This window comes from Hyla sarda, chromosome 5 (genome assembly GCF_029499605.1).
Source record: "Hyla sarda isolate aHylSar1 chromosome 5, aHylSar1.hap1, whole genome shotgun sequence".
Classification (NCBI taxonomy): Eukaryota; Metazoa; Chordata; class Amphibia; order Anura; family Hylidae; genus Hyla; species Hyla sarda.
Window position 1 is genome coordinate 365,964,741 of NC_079193.1, and position 25,150 is coordinate 365,989,890.

A 25,150-nucleotide genomic window follows, 5' to 3' on the forward strand; every position below is an offset into this window, starting at 1 on the left:
TGAGACTGTTTGGAGAATTCAATAAGTAACGACGACCTCTTTGATGAAGAACCTGGTGCAGGAACCAAAGTATATTGGATATGTCAATGGCCTTAAAAAGGGACGGAACCGAAACAACGACTACTGGTTCTGCACCATCTTATACATATAACAGATATGTAAACATTATTGACAGAGCTTTACTGATATGACTGCAACTGCATTTGTTGATTTGTAGTGTTACCTACCTGCACTCAACAAGACCTAATGGTTCTGTGAACAAGGAGGGACCCGCTAATTTGCAGCCCCACCCCAACTGCTTTTCTCCTAATATTAATTAATTTGTTTTCTTTTATTTCTGTGAGCTTCTTCCCCCTCTTTTTCCACGAAGACACGACACAATTCATATAATACATTATAATCCGATGTGTGAATGGGCCCTTAGTTTTACGCTGAAATCTATTTAAGATGTATGGCCTTGCTTTACATTATTAAAGGGGTACTTCAGTGGAAAGAAACATTTCAAATCAACTGGTGGCAAAAAGCTAAACAGATTTGTAAATTACATCTGTTAAAAAAAAAATATTAATCCTTCCAGTGCTTATAAGCTGCTGTATGCTACAGAGGAAGTTGTGTAGTTCTTTCCAGTCTGACCACAGTGCTCTCTGCTGACACCTCTGTCCATGTCAGGAACTGTCCTGAGCAGGAGAGGTTTGCTATGGGCATTTGCTCCTACTCTGGACAGTTCCTGACATGAACAGAGGTGTCAGCAGAGAGTACTGAGGTCAGACTGGAAAGAACAACTCAACTTCCTCTATAGAATACATCAGCTGATAGGTACTGGAAGGATGAAGATTTTTTAATAGAAGTAATTTACAAATCTGTTTAATTTTCTGGAACCAGTTGATATGAAAAAAATTTTTTCCACTGGAGTACCCCATTAAGCGCACAACTTCCAGCCCATAGTAAATGACATTGGATGCCGTGTAAACATTGAATTTACATAGAACTAAACGAACTAGTAAGTGCTTTACTTTTAGAAGCTTAGGCATATTGCTGTAGTGCACAGCGGAACTTCAAAGAACATTTTTTGGAATTCATTTTTATATCTTTAAACACATTTGTTTTCCCGGAGTACCCCTTTAAGCGCACAACTTCCAGCCCATCGTAAATGACATTGGATGCCGTGTAAACATTGACTTTACATAGAAGTAAACGAACTAGTAAGTGCTTTACTTTTAGAAGCTTAGGCATATTGCTGTAGTGCAGAGCGAAAGTTCAGAGAACATTTTTGGGAATTCATTTTTATATCTTTAAACACATTTGGTTTTCCCTTTTTGTTCATGTTTATTATTACTGTAGTGTTATATGTAACTTTATTTCCAGAAGTGGGTTAAAACACAAAAACAAAAAACACTTAGGAAAAGAATCTAAACTTAAAAAAACATGCCAAAATCTTATTTTTAGTTTTGTTTTAACTTTATTCTTTCAGTATATAATTTATTTCTTAATGGGTAACTAAACATTCAAAATTTTAATTCATCGACATGGTAACATTTCCTAATCCTAAATGCAGATTGTATCTTCTAAATGATTGTAAATCTGTTGCATAACATTTGATCAATCAAGTATTCTTGGACCTACACAAGAGGTAAATACCTACCCTGAATGTGAACAAAAACTGAATGTGATACATTATTTGTTTTTCATGGTTGCATAGTGTATTTTTCAAGTACCGAACAGTCAATACAATAACTTACAATAAACTTAGTTTTAACATGAAATATTTTCCTTATAACAGGCTAATAGGTAGGGGTCCCACTCCACCATACACAGCACCGTTCATTTTGTAGTGGCTGTTCCCGGTGCTACAGCTCTTTGCATCTCAGTGCCAATCTAGTGAGCGGGACAAAGCTGCAATACCAGATACCACCACTACCAAATGTATGGAGCTGTGTGAAAAGTAAAGCCAGGTTGGTCCTTAACTTGAAGCTAATTATGGTTAGTATTTTTGGCCAAAAACACAGAAAAAGTTTTTCTCTGTAGCATTCTGTAGTTCTGGCTTAAAATACTAACCAAAATACTACCAGTGAACCAAGCCTATAGGAGACCAGGCCCCTTAATTATGGTTGGTGTACCTGTCGTTTAGAAAAAAAAATTTACTTTTCACATGTCACACAGTGGAGACCCCGACCAATCGAATAATTTTTTTTTTTTAAATGACTGGTACAATAACTTAAATATAAACATATTTTTTTTTTCTTGTAAAAGGTTCTATAAAATATATTTTAGTTGAAATATGTATTTTAGTGTTTAGGCCATTTTTTTTTCTTTATTTCACATTTAGGGTTAATTTATTTTAAGCCTTTTTCATTTTATATTTTTATTGCTGGACACTTCTATTATTTGTAACTTTTTTTTATTGCTTTTTTTCACTTTTGTGCTTCGGGCAATATCTCTCTTGCTTGAGCCTTGAATCCTGTTTAATGCAGATATAACTGTAAAAATCTTATTTTCTTTTAGGCCATTGCTCCCAAACCGCAGAATCAAATTGAAGCAGATAAATGCCATTCTATTATGACAGTGAAACCCTCGCTGTTGCCGCCAACTTTGTCTTCCGGGAAGTTTCGCAGCAAGAAAGACAAACAGGAGTCTGTCGATGCCTCAGGGTGTAAAAAGTCCCCATCATTATCCTTTACCGATCCGCAGCTAAATCAAGGCGAGGATCTGCCATTTGCCTACAGTCTCCTTCCTCCTGTTGCAATAAAATCTATTCAATGTTTTATAATTGATTTGCAGATTTAGTTACATTGCAGGGTTTTTTTCTTCAGTATTAAGATGTTATTCTCTCAGTATACTGCACATTTTAGGTACTAAAATTTGTTATACAGAAAGAATGTATTGACCCTTTGGTACTAGAGAACTGGGATACCCAGGTACACATAAGATTTTCTCCAATGTTTAGACACCTTTAAAAAAAATAAATAAAAAATGTAAATATCCTAGAGACATGTCAAAATATTTGATTGATCAGGGTCTGGGTGTTCAGACCCCAACCGATCAGTAGAACGAGCTGGGAGAGAAGTCCACGGCTAAGCACTTCTATCCTTGCTCCCTGTGCAGCAACCAAGACCATCCCATAGACATTGTAAGTTTGTCTCTATCCTGTAGCAAAGAGCCGGGAGAGAACACGCTTGGTGCACACTAATCCTGGCTCTTTGTAGCCATCAGTTGGAGTCTGAACACTCAGACCCCAACCGATCAAAACTTTTGGCATAACAAAAAATTTTTTTAAGTATTGTTGCCCATTTAATAACTGAAGCCACATGGAATTTTAAGTAAACAGTTATGGTTAGATTTATTGATTTTTTTTTTTTTTTGTTTTTATGTATTTTTTTTAAGATTTTCAAATCTCTTATTTTCTTCATGTCTGTTGATATTAATGTAAGCTAGGGCTTTAGGAAGACTTTTTGTGGTGATACAAGATTGATTTTAACTATCTAGCCACAGCTGCTGTCTAAACCAATTCAACAGCAGTCACTCAGTGGTTAAAATCAATCCTATAGCGCTACATAAAGTGACAGTGTAGGCCTTTCCTTATTATACCTCCTATTTCTATATTATTATTAATTTATTTTATTTTATTTTATTTTTGGGATTTCAAATGATATGTATTCTGCATTTTATGTTAGTGCATATATATATATATATATATATATATGTGTGTATTTGGGAAAATGTGTTAATCTCATTTATGTAGGAAGTATCCCGGCCTGCACTGCATCTATATTTATTCTCAATAGTTTACCTAAAATTTAAATCTAATTAATGAAATCACTCATCCTGAACTAGCATCTATCTACTGCCAGTGTCACAGTGCGTGTGAGGCCTCAACTGGCAGGGCACTTTGAATTTTTAAGTTTATTTTATGTGTGTAAAAAGGGAATGTTTTCACTCTCTCTCTCATGCTCAGATCTGAATTCATGGGCAGATAGCTGATGGGCAGATAAAACATATGATACAGGTCCTTTAGCTGACGGCTGTTTGCAAAGTTATAAAATTAACTTTTATTTCTAAGCCTTATAGGCCAGGCTAAGCTGTACCATACATGTATCCCCCCCCCCCCCCCCCACACTCACTTCCTTGCCCTGCTTGATGTTTGGCTTCCAGTACTGAGCCTTGTGCATCAATCATGCAGAGCAGGTAAGGGTGGGGGAGGGAGGAGGCATGCATGCTGCAGATCAGACTGGCCTCTAAAACCTGTAGGGTACTTTCACACGTGTGTATTTTGCAGTAGCTTTTCTTCTGCTGTTTTTCCTACCCATTGAAGTCAGTGGCAAATAAGAACCAGCAAATCTGCAGCAAAATACACACATGGGAATGTCCCCTTAAACGTGATTTGATAACTTTGCAAACAGCAATCAGTTAAGAGACAGGTATCATTTTGTGTTAAGATTACCCATTATGTCCTCTAAACATACTATGGAATTAATAAGGGAAAAGCTTGGGAATTATGTTGGAAAATAGTATTTAATTAAAAAAGTGGTTGTTTAGAACCAGCCTGCAAGTATAGTTTAAATATAACAGTAAATCCAGTCAAATATGAACGGAGTAGATGCAAACATTTTATAATTTTTTTTACAGACCTTAAAGGGGTTATCCAGGAATTGAAAAAAAGAGCTAACTTTTTTCAATAACTGCTCCCAGTCTGTCTCCAGTTTGGATGTGGTTCTGCAGTTCAGTTCCATTGAAATGAATGGAGCCAAGTTTTAATACCACACACAACCTGGGGACAGACGTGGAGCTGTTTTTTTTTTTTTTTTTTTTTTTTTAAAGAAACAACCTCTGTTTTTCCTATCCCTGGATAACACCTTTAAGAATTCCATTAATTATTTAGAATTGTTGAGAAGATATTTAGTATCCTTTCAGCTTTTTGTGTACCTGAGTTTTGTGACTTTGTTTAGCCGAAAATGCAACACGACATCCCCGCTGCTTTATGAGGCTATGGCTCCTTTTCAGCATGGTTTAAATTCATTTTTTACATGAAAAAAAATTCAGTGCATGTCATTTTATTGGGGGTATAAAACTCAACAAAGGAGGTTTTCTGCTACTTCATAATCATTGAAAGATCTTTCTTTATAGGTATGCCACACAACGCAAATCTTTCTAGGTCGTCTGGACGTAACAACCAAAGGCGGCGATCTCGGCGACTTACATCCGAAACATGTGGCGATGTTCTCCGCATACCTTTCAGTGAAGCAAAAGGCCTTCTGAGTTACTCACAGACTCCGCAAGACCTTTCCATAGCCAAGGGTAATTAATACATTTAATGCGTGCCCTTCGCTCAGGGGCGCTATAATTCTTCCCCAATTAAAGTTTTCTATGATCCACTGAATCATTTAAAAAAAATAGTAACACTTCCTATACCAGTGCAGTATTATATTATATATAATTTTTTTTTTTTGTGTGCAATCACCTGGGTTTATATTTTAAACTCATTTTAGATCAGTTCCATATTTATTTGGACGATATTTGGATTCAGTTATAAAAAAATATTTAAGAACATTTAATTTATTTTACACCAAATGCTGATTTTTTTTTTTTAATGACATTTAACATAGTAATTTAGAGAATAGGGAATGTACACAAGTCCTCGGTTCACCCCCTGTGTCCTGTAGCGCTTGAACTGGCGCGGACTCCACCAATAGTTTGTAGACAATAGAAGAAAGAGTATCCAGCACAACTTCTTGCAAAATGGAGCATCTGTGGTGCATTTTGGCCCCACATATGGGCCTTAGTCATACCATCATGACTAATTCCCATATGTGGGGCTAAAACGCGTCACGAATGTCTACACTGTCTGTGCACTGAGGTGAATTATGCAATAAAGGTCCATTTTGCAAGAAGCTGCGCTGGATACTCTTCTATAATTTAGAGAGTATTTTAAATATTTTTCAACCTTTTACATCAGATGATATTGATTATTAATTTTATTGAGACATATATATATATATATATATATATATTATATATATATATTTTTTTTTAATTAAAGGAGATCTCCAGTCTTGAAAAACTTATACACAGGTTTTGTTTCCTTCTATAATCTTTTGGATCAATGATAAAAACTATTTAGAACTTAATCAACAAGTTTTAGTTTTTGAATGTTCTTTGAGTTAACAATTTTAAAATAATTTTAACTACCGTAACTTTACATTTTATTTTAAAGTAAGCAGTTCTAAATAAATATATAAATTTAAATTCTGCCAACTGTTTTTAATCATTTTTGTTCATTCTGGGAAAATATTTAACTAGTTTTACGCCAATTAGTTAAATGATTAATAAGTCTTGTAGTTAAAACATTTTTAAGTGATTCGTTAAAGATTGCTTCCTCAAAAAAATAAAAGTAAAATGATTAACTCAAAAAATGTACGAAAAATAGAACTGATGTACAATAGGAAAATAATAATAATTTTTGAATAAGATTGTACGAAAGTTAATAAATATATATTAACCCCGAAGACTTGAAAAAAAGAAATGAAAATATTTAAAATACTCTGTTAATTGAAAGAACATTTTAACTAATATATACACATTTTTTTTTTTTTTACATTCTTTAGTTGGTAATTTAATCAAATATATATTTCAGTTTGCCTAACACCAGATTAACCAGAATTTTTAACATTGTTTAAATTGTTAAATTGTAAAGTGTGTTTACACCAGTTCTACATTTTTGTTTTTCTGTGGATCAGTAATTGAAAAATATTTTACTGTTTTTTTTTATGCCAGTTTCTTTTATTTTTTTTATTAATTTTACTATTAAATCTTTGAGTGGTAAAATTGGTTTTGGTCACTCAGTGTTGTTATAACTATGATAAAGAATGATATTAATAAATTAAATTTAGCGGTCTATCATGTTTGATGTTTGATTCTACCATCGGAAAAGAAAGTCTACCTTCACACCCTCTATATTCCCCAAAACTATTTTTTGAGGTAATCTGCAGAATGTCATGACCTGTGTCCTCCGGAACGTCATATTGTAATACTCTATCGCATTCTCTTGTTTATATAGTACCCGATGTTGCCTTTGTGCCTCAGGAGAAGCTTGAACCACTTGACCTAAGCCGTAACGTGGAAATTACATCTCCCATAATCCCAGCATCCACTTTCCACATTGACTGTCTCACAAAAGAAAAGGAACACTTACAATTGATAACCTATTCTCCAAAAGCAATAGCTGATGGCAAAATAGCCTCAACATCATCAGGTAATGTCCTTTTGGTTTTGCAAGCAAATGGCTTGTTTCATACTATGTGTAACAAAAAAAGTGCAAACAACTCTGTGTATCCAGCATCATGGACCTCTACTATGGAGTCAGGTAGGTGCTCGGCAATCTTTGCAGAATGTTTTCTGCTACTATGTGAAATACTGCAGGTGAAGCACTTTATTTTTATTCTTAAAGACAATGTGCTTAGATGTTTTTTTTTCTAATTTGCTTAGATTCTTTTGTTATAATAATTATAATTTTTTATATTTTTTTTTTAATTGGGATTTTTTTTTTTTTTTGTGCATTAGTGCTGCCATCTTGCCTGAGCTATTTGTAACAGCATTTACAGCATAGACATAGGCAATGATAGACAGAAGCTGTTCCATTAACATGAACAGTAATGGTTACTGGTCATGCGTTTTGCTGTCCGGGCATGATAGGAGGTGTAGTTTTGTGGCAGCTTATATAGATATTAAAATATAAAATTAGAAAAACACAATAACAAAAATTCTTAAAAAATGTTTAATATAAAATTTTATCTAATTTGGTAACATACTTATGGTAGATAAGATGTCTGATCGGGGGGGTTCCTTCTGCTGGGATCCTGCCACAATCTCTGTGCAGTACCCAGCATGCTAAACAGTATGTTTAGAACGCTGGGTTTGGGGGCGGCCGGAGAAGTGATGTCACAGCCCCTCCCATAGACCTGAACGGAGGAAGCGTGGTTTGACGAGGGGAGGAAGGGCGTAATGTAGCGTCATGTCTCTGGCCGCCCAAACCCAGCATTCTAAACATACTTGGGAGCGTTTGCTTCACTGTCTTGACGTGGTTCGGGCTATTTGGACCTACCTTTCTGTCACTTCATCTTTTCGTTAGTGTGACTCTTTGTTTGTGCTTCTGGAGCGTCGTCGGAAGGGACTTCTGCTTCGAAGGTGTCCATTTCCCGGTGCATCCGTTCTGCCATCTCGGAAGCCTAACGTTGCAAATGGAAGACTCTGCCTTTCCGGGTCTCAGCTCATTCCTCTCGATCCGTTAGGGCCTCCTGGGCTCTTTGCATTAGGGCCTCGGCCTTGCAAGTCGGTAAGGCGGCCACCTGGTCGTCCTTTCACACTTTTACCAAATTTTTCCAGGTGCACACTTTTGCGTCTACTGACGCCGGCTTGGGTCGCAAAGTGTTGCAGGCGGCTGTGGTCCAGCCTTCCACTTGAGTTGCTTGGGTTCTTTCCTACCAAGAAGACTGCTTTGGTACATCCCACGGTCTCCGTGTCCCACAATGGAGCCGTAAAATCTCTTTCTCGGAGGATTCATTGTGGGACACAGCACCCACCCATTTGTTCCAATGTCTTTGGTTCAGTTGTCTGTCTGTGGGTTGGTTCCGGTTATTTTTTGTCTGTGGTTCCTTCGAACAGTTGCTTTCTTTTCTCTTTCCTGTCGGTCCTCTCCTACTGCTTTGGGACTAAATTGATCAGCTCAGAGTCTGTAGGCGGGGTATTTCCTTCCAGGAGGGGCCGACTTTCTTTTGTTGCCTAGTGGCAACAGCATATACCCATGGTCTCTGTGTTTCCCAGTGGATCCTCCGAGAAAGAGATTTACGGTAAGCATAAAAAATATACTTATTGTAATCGTATGGACCTGTCGAATAAAGGTAATGTATTATTTTTTCCAGGTAATGTACATCTTAGAAACTGAAGCCCCCAAACATTGCAAATAGACTGCCCCCCCCCCCCCCCAAATAATTTTTATTGCTTTAGATTTTCGTGGTAAAACAAGTTATGTTATTACGGAGTACAAGGTGGGCCATTTATATGGATTCACCTTAATAAAATGGGAATGGTTGGTGATATTAACTTCCTGTTTGTGGCACATTAGTATATGTGAGGGGGGAAACCTTTCAAGATAGGTGGTGACCATGGCGGCCATTTTGAAGTCGGACATTTTGAATCCAATTTTTGTTTTTTCAATAGGAAGAGGGTCATGTGACACATCAAACTTGGGAATTCAAACTTATTGGGAATCATGTGCTTTTTTTTAGCATAACTTTATTCTTTCATGAGTTATTTACAAGTTTCTGAACACTTATCAAATGTGTTCAATGTGCTGCCCATTGTGTTGGATTGTCAATGCAGCCCTCTTCTCTATATACTGCTATATACTACTATATACACCACAGGAGAAATGCTAGCACAGGCTTCCAGTATCCGTATACACTGCTATATACTACTATATACACCGCAGGAGAAATGCTAGCACAGGCTGCCAGTATCCGTATACACTGCTATATACTACTATATACACCGCAGGAGAAATGCTAGCACAGGCTTCCAGTATCCGTATATACTGCTATATACTACTATATACACCGCAGGAGAAATGCTAGCACAGGCTTCCAGTATCCGTATACACTGCTATATATTACTATATACACCGCAGGAGAAATGCTAGCACAGGCTTCCAGTATCCGTAGTTTCAGGTGCTGCAGAATGGGCAAAACAAAAAATTGGAACAGGACCCTCAGTTTACGCAGAAGATTTTGTTCAGTGATGAGGAAACTTTTATGTGAATGGTGAAGTTAACAAACAAAACCACCGCTATTGGTCTGACACTAACCCACATTGGATAGATCCCTCCAAGACTGTTGGAACACAAAAATTGATGGTATGGTGTGGTATATGGGGTACAAAGATAGTGGGGCCATTCTTCATCAATGGAAACCTCAAGGCCACTGGATATGCGAAATTGCTACATGATGATGTGTTTCCCTCTTTATGCACTGAAGCTGGCACGTTCCCTGAGTTTTTCCAGCAAGATGGTGACCACCACATTATGGGTGTCAGGTCCGAGCATTCCTAGATGAACAGTTTCCTGGAAAGTGGATTGGTCGTCGTGGGCCAGTTGAATGGCCCCCAAGGTCTCCCGATCTGACCCTCTTAGACTTTTATCTTTGCCGTCATTTGAAGGCAATTGTCTATGCTGTGAAGATACGAGATGTGCAGCACCTGAAACTACGGATACTGGAAGCCTGTGCTCGCATTTCTCCTGCGGTGTATATAGTAGTATATAGCAGTATATACGGATACTGGAAGCCTGTGCTAGCATTTCTCCTGCGGTGTATATAGTAGTATATACGGATACTGGAAGCCTGTGCTAGCATTTCTCCTCTGATGTATATAGTAGTATATAGCAGTATATAGAGAAGAGGGTTGCATTGACAATCCAACACAATGGGCAGCACATTGAACACATTTTATAAGTGGTCAGAAATTTGTAAATAACTCATGAAAGAATAAAGTTACGTTAAAACCAAGACCACCATTGTTTTTATTGTGAAATTCCCAATAAGTTTGATGTGTCACATGACCCTCTTCCTATTGAAAAAACAAAAGGTGGATTCTAAATGGCCGACTTCAAAATGGCCGCCATGGTCACCACCCATCTTGAAAAGTTTCCCCCCCTCACATATACTAATGTGCCACAAACAGAAAGTTAATATCACCAACCATTCCCATTTTATTAAGGTGTATCCATAGAATTGGCCCACCCTGTATATTAAAAAAAAACAAGCCATCGTATGCTCCTGTAAGCGTTATGGCTATTAGAAGGCGAGGAGGAAAAAAAAACTAAAGTGCGAAAATGAAAAATTCCAGTGTCCTTAAGGACGTATACAAGCTAGCTATCCACCAAAAAGATTAAAACTATCTCTTAAGTGCCACCTATGGGCAGTAGAGAGGCGATTTTCTTCAGTCTGGATGTAGTTTGCCTGTAAGGCTTTATTTACACAGCAGAATGTCCACACATCCGCACCAATTCCGCGTCCGCATTCTTTTGAGTGGTTTCTGGCTTGTGTGGAATCGGTGCAGAATCTGCATGCCAAAATTCTTAAGTGTGAATGGGAGTGCAGAATCCCATTGAAGTCTATTGGGCTTTAATTTAATGCAGAAATTCTGCCATGTGATCATAGCCTAAGAGTCCATACAAAGGTGGATCCCCCTCAGTGAGAAACAATACTGCCTAGACATGACAGGATACATTCGCATTCTACTGTTTCCAAATACTTTTTTGACCTTTCTGACACAGACCAATGTTTTTTTTTTAGATCTACCAGGTTTATGTACAAATATGTTTTTACTGATTTTACTAATCCACGTGATTCTAAGAACTTTTTCTTATCTAGTATTCTTTTTTTTTTCTTTTTTTTTTTAAATGACACATTGGCCCAGAATTAGACAAAAACTCAGATTTTTCTAAAGCAACCAATCACAGCTCAGCTTTCATATCTTAACAAGCTCTAGTAAAATTAAAGTTAAGCTGTGGTTGGTTACTGTAATTCACGTATAAATTCAGGAACTACAAGTAGGAGCAGATCACACTGAGAGCAAGAGAATATAACCTAATAATCCCACCTAACTAGGTTGCACTAGGAAAACTTATTTATAAGCTAATCGAGAAAAAAAGCCTGCTTGTACAGCATAAGAAAAACGTGGATATTTTCTGCCCCCCCCCCCCGACCTACGATGGCCCCGACATACGATCATTTCAACATATGATGGCCTCTCAGAGGCAGCATCAACATACAATGCTTTTGTATGTCGGGGCCATCGCATAAATGGCAGCGCAGACTGCTTCAGCTGCCACCGGATAGCCATTTACGGTGCCCCATGTGCTCCGCTGACGATCACTTACCTGTCCTCGGGGCTCTGGCGCCTCCTCATCGAGATCCCCTCCATCGTCGGCGCTCTCCATCGTCCTCATCACGTCGCTGCGCACGCCGTTCCGTCATCCAATAGGAGCGGTGTGCATAGCGACGTGATGGCGGCGACGGAGAGCGAGGAAATCGGGGAAGCAGAGGCCTTGCTGGAGCGTCGGGGACACCTCGGGGACGCGGCGACAGCGATCGAAGGCGACATCCAGGGCAGCAGTGACGGTCCGGAGCAGCGGGGACACGTGAGTATAACCTCCAATACCAGTGGTCTTCAACCTGCGGACCTCCGGATGTTGCAAAACTACAACTCCCAGCATGCCCGGACAGCCGTTGGCTGTCCGGGCATGCTGGGTGTTGTAGTTTTGCAACATCTGGAGGTCCGCAGGTTGAAGACTACTGTCCTATACTTTACGTTGCACGGATCCCTCAACATACGATGGTTTCAACAAACGATGGTCCATTTGGAACGGATTACCATTGTATGTTGAGGGACCACTGTAATAATATACTATATCTGTGCATTAATGGCAGACATATGTGACTTAGTCTATGCAGTCTATAGCAGATGTTTAGCAGGAGATTTCAACCACACCAACATTTTTGCATTTTTTAATCAGAAAAATTAATACTCTGTTTGCTCGGTCACTGTGATCAAAATTATTGGTTATAGATAGAGATGAGCGAACTTGAAGTACCGTATATACTCGAGTATAAGCCGACCCGAGTATAAGCCGAGGCCCCTAATTTCACCCCAAAATCCCAGGAAAAGGTATTGACTCGAGTATAAGCCTAGGGTGGGAAATACATCATCCCCCCCCTGTCATCATCCAGATCCCCGTCATTAACATCCTCATCATCATCACCTGTCATCATCCCCTTGTCATCATCCCACCCCCCCTTCATCATCCCCTTGTAATCATCCCCACCCCCCTTCATCATCCCATACCCCCCCTTCATCATCCTCTTGTCATCATCCCCACCCCCTTCATCATGCCCTTGTCATCATCCCCTTGTCATCATCCCACACCCCCCCTTCATCATCCTCTTGTCATCATCCTCTTGTGAACTATCCGCCCTCAGTGGTCTTCAACCTGTGGACCTCCAGAGGTTTCAAAACTACAACTCCCAGCAAGCCGGGCAGCCATCGGCTGTCCGGGCTTGCTGGGAGTTGTAGTTTTGGAACCTCTGGAGGTCCGCAGGTTAAAGACCACTGCGGCCTTCGACATCATCCAGCCCCCTCTCACCCCCTTTAGTTCTGTACAGTACTCGCCTCCGCTCGGCGCTGGTCCGGTGCTGCAGGACTGTCCGGTGGGGAGGTCGTCCGGTGGGATAGTGGTTCCAGGCTGCCATCTTCACCGGGAGCGCCTCTTCTCCGCGCTTCGAAGAGGCCTCCCCGGTGAAGATAGCAGCCCGGAACCACTATCCCACCGGACGACCTCCTCACCGGACAGTCCTGCAGCACCGGACCAGCGCCGAGCGGAGGCGAGTACTGTACAGAACTAAAGGGGGTGAGAGGGGGCTGGATGATGTCGAAGGCCGCAGTGGTCTTCAACCTGCAGACCTCCAGAGGTTTCAAAAGAGTTCACTCGAGTATAAGCCGAGGGGGGGGTTTTCAGCACGAAAAATCGTGCTGAAAAACTCGGCTTATACTCGAGTATATATGGTAAATTCGATTCATCACGAACTTCTCGGTTCGGCAGTTGATGACTTATCCTGCATAAATTAGTTCAGCCTTCAGGTGCTCCGGAGGGCTGGAAAAGGTGGATACAGTCCTAGAAAAAAGTCTCCCAGGACTGTATCCACCTTTTCCAGCCCACGGGAGCACCGGAAAGCTGAACTAATTTATGCAGGATAAGTCATCAACTGCCGAGCCAAGAAGTTCGTGACGAATCGAATTTTCTGTAAGTTCGCTCATCTCTAGTTATAGACTTGACACCTACAATGGCGCTCCACCACCTGGTGTCTTCTGCTCATGCCACTATCCTAAATGATGCAAAATAATACATTATGGCTTTTAATATGATTCCAAACTGTACAAACATGTATTTGTGAAACACACTGGTGAGCATGAAAGTTACTAAAGCTACCAAAAATCTATCTGTTTGCCATTTTGCTGTCCCTGAATTTTATTTAAAGAATAGTCACATGATGTCTAATGAAGGATCTATAAAGGGTTTTAGTTTGGAATGAAGTGTGTTAAAGAAATTTATTTCTCCCTAAAACAACACCACTCCTATCTTCAGGTTGTGTGTGGTATTACAACTCCACTCCCTTTACTTTAAAGGGTACTCCGGCGCTTAGACATCTTATCCCCGATCCAAAGGATAGGGGTTAAAATTCCTGATCACTGGGGACCCCCGTGATCTTGCACGCCGTACCCCGTTTAAAATCAGTCCACGGAACGTGTTCGTCCCCTCCCATAGGCTTGCATTGAGGGGGCGGAGCTTGACGTCACACAGGGCGGAGCCCTGACATCACAACGCTCTGGCCTCGTGATCGACAGTAATCAGACCCGGAGCGAACACGCTCCGGGGACTGATTTTAAACGGGGTGCGGCGTGCAAGATCACGGGGGTCCCCAGCGGCGGTACCCCCGCGATCAGGCATCTTATCCCCTATCCTTTGGATAGGGTATAAGATGTCTAAGCGCCGGAGTACCCCTTTAATGGAACTGAGCAGCAGTACCACATACAATGGAGTTTATTCCTTGTTAGCCCTTGTCTGTATGTCCTGTTAGAGCACGTGGACATCTTAAAAAGAACGATACCTTGCCCCCCCCCTACTCTACTCTATAAGCGGCTCCCATTCTTGTTGACTCAATCCCTTCATTACAAGTATGACCGCCATAAAATACTTCATTTCCCTTGCAGTGGTCACTGTAGGGCAGTGCCTTGTTGGCCACGGTGTCGCCCAGTAAAATCAACAGTTTCTGCCGAGTGGGCTCAGATCGTGCTGGGTTCTTAAAATTGAAACGTTTAACCTACCTGCATCGACCAAGAATATATCAGTCAAGAGATACAAAGACGAGGAAGGATTAATGCTATAATGAAATATTTATAGACACAAAAATCAGAGTGGTCCATCTTTTAAAGCACGTTCAAATCCAACATGCCAAATCCTTCCCAGACCCCTAACCCCCCCCCCCCCCCTGACAAATTTAAAGGGGTTATCCAGGAAAAACATTTTTTATATATTTTTTTTATATCTTTAGATGTCACCAACGTTTTTACAGTCGGTTCTACACTTGGCTTTCAATTTTTCTTTTCCGCAAATACTTTATATTAATGTAGCAAGATTAAGTCCTATAAAACGGTGAGAATTCTGTTTGCGTCGTAATCTTGGATTTAGCTGCTAATTTACATCGTTTTATTGGTGTCCTGGGAACCCTTGACTATTGGGTTAGATGATAATGAAGTACGCTGGCTTTATGTGCATGCAAGGCCCCTGGCTGGCGTTCTGGAAGTACCGTCATATCTAGCTGTTCTTTCACCTCCTCGCATTACAGTCTGTTACGAGGATAAGTATTTCTGAGAGGGCCCACAAGACGCGGATCAGGGTAGATTCGGTTTACTAGTAAGGGGTGGTTCACATCATGGTTTCTCCCATACGGGAGCGCATACGGCAGGGGGGAGCTAAAACCTTGCGCTCCCGTTTGCGCTCCCGTATATAATTCATTTCAATAAGCCGGCCGGAGTGAAACGTTCGGTCCGGTCGGCTCATTTTTGCGCCGTATGGCGCAAAAATGAGCCGACCGAACGTTTCACTCTGGCCGGCTTATTGAAATGAATTACATACGGGAGCGCGAGGTTTTAGCTCCCCCCCCCCCTGCCGTATGCTCTCCCGTATGGGAGAAAACATGATGTGAACCCAGCCTTAGCCAGGGTCATGGATGAGCTCATATCATTGGCTTTCCTAAGAATAGGACTAGGCAGGACTATCACTTTTCTTCCATAAATGCCAGATTACTATCTCGGTTGGGATGCAGAATATTGGATGTTTGTGTTAGGCATGCTGGAAGGAAACCACAAATTTATTGCAGAGCATTAACTCTTAATGTGTTGTACTTCAACATTTTTAAAATGTGTAGTATGTAGCTCCTGGGCCCTAATGCAGACCTCCCCCCTTCCAACCAATGGCTAAAAGACCTTTGTAACACCTTAAAAAAGGGGTCAGTCCTTGCTTATTGGAAGACTTCTTTAAAGCGTACCCGTCAGATCCGACAAATAATTTTTTATTTTATTTTTTATATATCACTCAGTACCTAATCCTGACCATGTACATCTAATTTTTATGTGTCTAGCACCTTTATTTTTTTAAATTTTTTTTATTACACTTTTAATTTAGCTCACTAGTCTGAATTCCTCTCAAAGGGAGGGGGCGTGGCCTCACTGTACAGGTCTCCGCCCCCTCCCTCAGTGTGCGGTCTGCTCACCTCTCCCCTAGCATTAGCAAAACTACAACTCCCAGCTTGTCCTCACTGACCGTAGCGGGACACAAGCTGACAGTGGGAGGATTTTTCCTCACAGCTGTCAATCAAGGAAGTGTGTCCATGACATAGGTGATGACGCATGGACACAGCAGGACTAGTATGTGTCCAAGCAGGCAGTTGTTTGACTGGCTTTTTCAGTATGAAATACTGCAAATTTTCTAATGAAAGCAATTGCAAAACCTATTGGTTCGAAATTCCATAGTGTGAACTTAGCCTTATTGTTTAAATTCCTGCAGCATCAGAACATAAAGCATTACACAGTGTCCATTTATATCAATGGCGTGTCTGTAACGTGAGACAGGACAGGTTCTTTAAAGCAGAGCTTCTCCACGCAAGAGGTCAGGATCCTGAACTTGGATAGAGAATTTAATTGTCCCATTGTATCTTTAAACGGGTGGCCAAAAAAAATGTGTGCATTACTGGGGCTGTAGAGATATAAAGAAAAACTATAGCTACCTATCCCTTGGTCTCCCACCTGTCCGTCTGCAGCTCCAATTTATATATTGTTGAGGCTATAGAGCAGTGTTTCCCAACCAGGGTGTCTCCAGCTATTGCAAAACTTCAACTCCCAGCATGCCCGGATAGCCGTTGGCTGTCCGGACATGCTGGGAGTTGTAGTTTTGCAACAGCTGGAGGCACCCTGGTTGTGAAACAAGAAAAAAAATCCTACTTTTACCTACCTCCAATCCCAGTCCACTGGTCCTGCTGCAGCTCCCGATTGACTCCTTCCGATCCCCTACATTCGTCTCCTCTGCCTGCTTCCGACACAAGAGCTTGGAGCAGAACCTGCCCGCTTGGCTAGTTACTGTCCACAGCAGCTGTCCGGGCATGCTGGGAGTTGTAGTTTTGCACTAGCTGTAGGCACACTGGTTGGGAAACACTGCTCTATAGCCTCAGCAATATATGAATTAGCTTAGCTCACTGCTGTCCCTAAGTTGTTAAATCTTTGAAGATCTAATTTAAGAATGGAAACACATGGCATATTATTGGACTTCTTGGATTATCTAATACCGTATTAAAGGAATTACACTTAGGATTCAATTTCCATTTCCAATTAAAGGGCCACACAGTTTAACTTTCGGTCTAGGTTTGGGTCTAGATCCCGAATGCCTATAGTAGTATTTACAGTCCACTTAACCCAGTGTCAGTGTGTCTCTGGCTATTGCTAAACTGCAACTCCCAGCATGCCCAAACAGTGTGTCTCCAGCTGTTGCAAAACTACATCTCCCAGCATGCCTGGCCAATGTGTCTCCAGCTGTTGCAAAACTGCATCTCCTAGCATGCCTGGACAAAGTGTCTCCAGCTGTTGCAAAACGACAAATCCCAGCATGCCCCAACAGTGTGTCTCCAGCTGTTGCAAAACTACATCTCCCAGCATGCCCGAACAGTGTGTCTCCAGCTATGGCAAAACTGCAACTCCCAGCATGCCTGGACAGTGTGTCTCCAGCTGTTTCAAAACGACAAATCCCAGCATGCCAGGACAGTGCCTCCAGCGGTTGCAAAACGGCAACTCCCAGCATGCCTAAACAATGTGTCTCCAGCTATTGCAAAACTACATCTTCCAGCATGCCTGGACAATGTGCCTCCTGCTGTTGCAAAACGACAAATCCCAGCATGCCTGAACAGTGTGTCTCCAGCTGTTGCAAAACTATATCTCCCAGCATGCCCGGACAATGTGTCTCCAGCTTTTGCAAAACTACATCTCCCAGCATGCCCGGACAATGTGTCTCCGGCTGTTGCAAAACTACATCTCCCAGCATGCCCGGACAGCCAAAGGCATGCTGGGAGTTGTACTTTTGCAACAGCTGGAGTCACTCTGCTTGGGGGGGAAAAACTGATTTAACCCCTAATAGAAATCTGTGCTCTACCATTTGATCATTAACAGTAAGAGGGTGGATGGTTTTACAGAATCCCTCTTGAGACCAGATTAATTTCTGCAGACAGAATGCAAACATAGGGTTAAACCCCCTTCCTCAGCCTTCACATAGCGCCATCCATTATTTTCTATTGCCAACACGTGCGAAAAGAAAAGCTCTTTGACTACACGAGGATCTGCCGGCCTAGTGCTAAAAAGCACATGCTACAGAATGCAGAATCAAGGAGGATTGTGGGAGTTATAGTTCCCTCATGGTCACGTGACTCACACACATACACTGCAGACTGGGGAATTGTCATTGCATCCTGTAGAGAAGATTGATCCCTATCAGTCTATAATGTGATGGCGGACACAATATTGCTCTATATATTCTGCAGCCTGCGCTTCACTCTGGATCTCATTCTTATACTGTCGGTTTCATCTAGAATTTATTACTTGCGGAGAGTTGATGAGAGAGGGGGGGAGGGGGGCGGTCTCGGATTCCAGCCTTGTGTTTTGGAGAATTATACCAGCGACCCGATTGGTCACGGCACCACATTTCCTATGTTCCAGTTAGCATAAATCTCCTTCCATTGTTCCCATTATTACAATAAAGTCATGTAGCCGCGCAGATCCAGCACTGCTATCCCCTGTGTGGCTATGTGGGGCTCACTATCATGAAGACTCGACCTCCATTTTTACATTGGACATACACGTAGCGTTACTTTTTTTTATAGGTATAGACCCTGCCTAGGAAGCATTTCCTTCTGGCGGACTTTATCCATACATGTCATAGCGAATGGTTGCCATATAAATGCTAAATTTTCCTTACAGAATCTATTGACGGGGAAATAAATAGCCAGCCACTTCGGACCCAGGCCCCTAAGCTTATATGTGTTTTGCAGATTTAAAGTGTTCCTGTCATATCGCAGGAAAAAAAAAAAATTATGCTTTCATATATATTTCCCTAGGTCATAGGGATGCTTTACAACTCTTTTGTTTGTGTGTCTATCTTCTGTATTTTGCTCATAAATCCCTCTGTACTGCTGCTCACTCATTCTGACATCCACTGCTCAGGAAGGGGAGTGTCCAAGGCAAGCACTGAGCTCAGACCTCACTCACCATGCATTCACTTTCTCCCTGAGTCTGCTGTGCTGTGCTAAGTCTCTTCAGTCACTGCAGGCTGCTCTGTAACCCCCCCTCCTCTCTGTTTTCATGCTGCAGTCTGATTGGACAGGAGTGAGCACAGAGGAGTGCTAGTCCCGCCCTCACTTCCTGGACTTTGTCCTTGCCTGTGCTTCAGCTGGGACAAAGATAATGCTGCAGCCGGAAAGGATTATGTTCTGGATGGTATAAAGGCCCCCTAGTGGTCTTTTTTTTTTCTTTTTCATGATTTCGATAAAAAGCAGAGAAAACTATTTCTGAAGTATTTTTGTATTAGTTTTGCTAAGATCTACAACATATAAAAAGTTTTGGATGGAATCTGACAGTGCCCATTTAAAGAGGACCCATGGTCTCTTTAAAAAAAAAACCCTATGCTACCATCGTTCATGTTGAACCACTGCTTTGAGGCATTTTTTAAATTTTTTTTTTTAAAGGCCCCCGTTCACTAGCTATTGGTGCCTAAGTGATTTCCAAACTGTGGCCCTCCAGCTATTGCAAAACTACAACTCTCAGCATGCCACATGCTGGGAGTTGTAGTTTGAGAACACTGTTTGGGAAACACTGGTCTAGACTCTCAGTAGCATGTTAAATAGGCAGTCACCGCTGCTCAATTTTTAATGGGGGGAGCCTTAAATTTACACTCCGCTAAGCACAATGTGTGCTGCCCCCTTCGCAGTGCACAGACTGCAGTGATGTCTATAGACTGTCAAAGGGGCTGTTACCACGGCTCTTTAAAGAGTTGTGTATCTCAGTGCTCTCCCCATTGAGGACTGAGCAGTGGTGACCACCCAGTTGACAGTCTAGACCAGTGGTCTTCAACCTGCGGACCTCCAGATGTTGCAAAACTACAACTCCCGGCATGCCCGGACAGCCAACGGCTGTCCGGGCATGCTGGGAGTTGTAGTTTTGCAACATCTGGAGGTCCGCAGGTTTAAGACCACTAGTCTAGACCCTCATTAGCATACTGTGCTAATGGCCTCAATAGCTAGTAAAACGGCATCTCTTGGGTCACGTACTCTTGTTTGTGATTACAGATTTGTAAATTACTTCTATTAAAAAAATCTTAATCCTTCCAGTACTTATTAGCTGCTGAATACTACAGAAAAAAATTATTTTCTTTTTGGAACACAGAGCTCTCTGCTGACATTATGACCACAGTGCTCTCTGCTGCCATCTCTGTGATTTTTAGGAACTGTCCAGAGCAGAATATGTTTTCTATAGGGATTTTCTCCTACTCTGGACAGTTCCTAAAATGGACAGAGATGTCAGCAGAGAGCACTGTGCTCCAAAAAGAAAATAATTTCCTCCATAGTATTCAGCAGCTAATAAATACTGGAAGGATTAAGATTTTTTTAATAGAAGTAATTTACAAATCTGTTTAACTTTCTGGCACCAGTTGATTTTAAAAAATAAATAAAATAAAAAAGTTTCCCACGGGAGTACCCCTTTAACCTCTTAAGGACCCACGATGTACCAGTACGTCATAAGTCCGCTCCCGATCTATAACGTGGGGCCACGGCTAATAGGGCGCACCACTGATCGCGGTGCCGCACGCTATTAACCCTTTAGATGTGGCATTCAAAGTTGAACGCCGCGGCAAAATAGCGGAATCCCGAACAGCTTACATGACAGCCGGAGGGTCCCTACCTGCCTCCTCGCTGTCCGATTGCCGAATGACTGCTCTGTGCCTGAGATCCAGGCATGAGCAGTCAAGCGGCAGAATAATTGATCAGTGGTTTCTTAAAGGGGTATTCCATGTCAAAACTTTTTTTTATATATCAACTGATTTGTAAATTACTTCTATTAAAAAATCTTAATCCTTCCAATAGTTATTTTTTTTATCTTTTATTTCTTTTAAATATAAAATTTACAAAATTACCATATACGATTCAGATATACATATCAACATCAATCAAAAGAGAAAAAAGAGGCCATATAGCCATACTTGTCCTTATCTACATCCGAAAAGTGTACCTATTCGTTTTATATTAGACTTAAAAAGCTTCTATCTCCAGTTATTATGTTTATTCCCTCTCCCTCCTGCTGCTTAAGAGAGATAGAGAGAGAAGCGCTTGGCCAAGGGCTTCTCCCTGCTAATTTTTTTTGTTTTCGGTAAAGTTCTCCGCACCTAGATCCTGACTGATCAAAACTTTGTTGACTTGTGAATAGTTTAAATGACAATGAGGGAGATTAATCAAAACCTTTGAAGAGGAAAAGTTGACCAGTTGACCATAGCAACCAATCAGATCGCTTCTTTTATTTTTCAGAGACCTTGTTAAATAGGAAAGAAGCGATCTGATTGGTTGCTATGGGCTACTGGTCAACTTTTCCTCTTCACAAGTTTTGATCAATCTCCCCTATGACACTTAAAGCTTTCTCCTAATCTTTGCTATTTCCATAAGGCAGATGTTTGATGAGGCGGACTTATTGTGTTGTACTGTATCCTTTTTAGTAGACAGAGAAATGGATGGGGGAGAAGCTCCTGCTGCAGCCAGTTGCCTTACAGCCAGCCTTTATTTATAAGAAACAGTTGCAAAATAGCTGATTTCCTCCTGGAACACATAGGATTAAAGGGGTTCTCCACAAGGGGAAAAAATCAAAGCATCTTCTGGCAGAAAGTTATACAGATTTGTAAATTACCTCTATGTAAAAATCTTAATCCTTCCAGTACTTATCAGCTGCTGTATTCTCCACAGGAAGTTGTGTGTTTTTTTCCAGTCCGACTACAGCTCTCTCTGCTGCCCCTCTGTGAGGAACTGTCCGGAGCAGGAGAGGTTTGCTATGGGGATTTGCTTGTACTCTGGACAGTTCCTGACACAGACAGTGGTGTCAGCAGAGAGCGCTGTGGTCAGACTGGAAAGAACTATACAACTTCCTACGGAGCATACAGCAGCTAATAAGTACTGGAAGGTTTAAGATTTTTAACAAATCTGTTTTTACTTTTTACCACAAGTTGAAAAGTAAAAAAAATTGTTCCTCTGGAGTACCTTTTTAATTACTTCTGGATGTTTCTCAGTTTCATTAAATTGGTGAATTTATTTTTATTTTTTTTACATTTTATGATAGTTTCATTTTCTGTTTTATTCTGCTTTGTTACTATCAGTATATGTGACCCATTTTCTTTCTCATTTGCAGTCCTGGAGTCTCCCCCGCTCTCCTTACACACCACCTTGACTTTATCGAATAATATGAAGCCCCCTAAAGCAAGCAAAAAGAAGAAATCCCCCGGTCTCACGAGCACAGACATGATGGTGACATCGACTACTCCTGCAGCAGAAAACAAACTCTCTGATAGTTTGCAAGAAAAGATAATAAAGAAAGTGAACGACAAGGACAAGCAGCCGGAAATTGGTAAAGTGCTTCCTATTTTTTATTTATTTTAACTAGAAAATAAATATAAGATACACAACGCTGTTCAGCTAAAAGGCTTAATAAAGAAGAAAAATTGGTGTTTTTTTATTAAAGGGTTTATCCAGGAAAAGCTTTTTTTTATATATCAACTGGCTCCAGAAAGTTAAACAGATTTGTAAATTACTTCTATTAAAAAATCTTAATCCTTTCAGTACTTATGAGCTTCTGAAGTTAAGGTTGTTGTTTTCTGTCTAAGTGCTCTCTGATGACACGTGTCTCGGGAAACGCCCAGTTTAGAAGAGGTTTGCTATGGGGATTTGCTTCTAAACTGGGCGGTTCCCGAGACACGTGTCATCAGAGAGCATTTAGACAGAAAAGAACAACCTTAACTTCAGAAGCTCATAAGTACTGAAAGGATTAAGATTTTTTAATAGAAGTAAAAAAGCCAGTTGATATATAAAAAATGTTTTTTTCCTGGATAACTCCTTTAACCGTTTAATAAATTTACATTCTAATTGTATTCTTACAGCAATAGAAGCTGTGCCATCTGCAGTAACATAGAGCCAACACCCTGCTACCACTAGGGCAGTGTTTCCCAACCAGGGTGCCTCCAGCTGTTGCAAAACTACAACCACTGGGAGTTGTAGTTTTGCAACAGCTGGGATCACCTTGGTTGGGAAACACTGCACTAGGGTAAATGAAGATGGCCGTTAAACCTTTTGGATGCCACAACCCATATTGATCTTGGGCACCTAAGTGATATACACTTTGCCTAGGAAAAGTAATCACAGAATACATGGGACTGCTGTGTTAGTCAGAGGCCTGGCAGGCCTTATATACAGTATAGTGCAGTACAGAAGTCATTTATAAGGTATTTTGGATTTGGTCAAAGAATTGCATGGTCTGGTGGGATTATAGGGGTACTCCATTGGAAAAAAAAATAATTTTTAATTAACTGGTGCCAGAAACTTAAACAGACTTGTAAATTACTTTTATTTAAAAATCTTAATCCTTCCAGTACTTATCGGCTGCTTTATACTACAGAGGAAGTTCTTTTATTTTTGAATTTCTTTTCTGTCTGACCACAGTGCTCTCTGCTGACACCTCTGTCCATTTTAAGAACTGTCCAGAGTAGGAGCAAATCCCCATAGCAGACCTATCCTGCTCTGGACAGTTCCTGACACGGACAGAGGTGTCAGCAGAGAGCACTGTGGTCAATTTTGAAATTCAAAAAGAAAAGAACTTCCTGTGAAACATTCAGCAGCTGATAAGTTCTGGAAGGGTTGAGATTTTTAAATAGAAGTAATTTACAAATCTGTTCAACTTTCTGGCACCAGTTGATTAAAAAAAAAAAAAAGTTTTCTACTGGAGTACCCCTTTAAAGGAGAAGTATCATGCCTAACAACTTATCCCCTATCCACAGGATAAGTGAGAAGTTTTAGATCCTGGGGGGGGGTCCAAGCGTTGGGCCCCCTGCGATCTCCTGTACGGAGCACTGTCTATCCCCGGGAATACAGTGTCACAACCCCCGCACAAAGTGGCCGCCGACACGCCCCCTCCATATATTTCTATGGGAAAGCCATTCAACTCATTCCCAGAGAGAGTCGGGTTCCAGTGGACGGACCCCACAGGATCTAAAACTTATCCCCTATCCTGCGGATAGGGGATTCGTTTTTCGGCATGATAATTCTCCTTTAAAAATAGTGTTTACAAAAATGTTTACTAAACTTTTATAAAAAACAAAAAAGGATTTTCCTTGCACAATATTTTACATTGCAAAAATGCATGAATAAAAAAAGCCTTATTACAATTCAAATCACCAGACCAAATTGATAGGATAAAATTTGCAAATTAAAGATAAAACGTCATCAAAAAGTCCTATCTACCCTAGAAGGGTACCAATGAAAACTAAAAGTTGTCCTCCAAAAAATCAATTTATTTTGTTGAAAGAAATGTAAAAATGTACCTCACGGGGAATATCATAAAATCAAATCTTAGGACGTTGGCAAAATCGTTTTTTAATATATGTATATATTTTTTTTATTCTCTCCAGAATATTGTAATCTCCCCAAAGTAATTTATTATATCTATCACAAAAGTTAAAAAAGGGAGTTGACCAAAAACAAAAAGAATCATTGTGTCTTTAAAGAGGTTGTTTGGGTACCGGTATATACTTTTTTTAAAAATATTTTGTAACTATTAACTAAAAAAAACAAAAAAACATTCCCTACCTGGGTTTTCCCATAGCCTCAGTTTTAATGCCATTTGGTCCCCCGCTTATCACTGTGCTTTGTACTTCCACTAGGCACTGATAGCCCACTCAGCCAATCATTTGCTGAGTGGGCTG

At 40.8% G+C, this 25,150-nt stretch overlaps 1 protein-coding gene across 4 annotated transcripts in view; it reads left to right on the forward strand.

Annotated features, from left to right (window-relative positions):
* Nucleotides 1–25,150, forward strand: part of PHF20L1 (PHD finger protein 20 like 1) — a 117,310-nt gene that overhangs the window by 58,224 nt on the left and 33,936 nt on the right. For all 4 annotated transcript variants that reach the window (XM_056522790.1, XM_056522791.1, XM_056522792.1 and 1 more), the window contains exons 9-12: nt 2,503–2,698; nt 5,122–5,292; nt 7,052–7,246; nt 22,588–22,803. In XM_056522790.1, the coding sequence (XP_056378765.1) occupies nt 2,503–2,698; nt 5,122–5,292; nt 7,052–7,246; nt 22,588–22,803 (778 nt within the window). The remainder of the gene's footprint in view (nt 1–2,502; nt 2,699–5,121; nt 5,293–7,051; nt 7,247–22,587; nt 22,804–25,150) is intronic.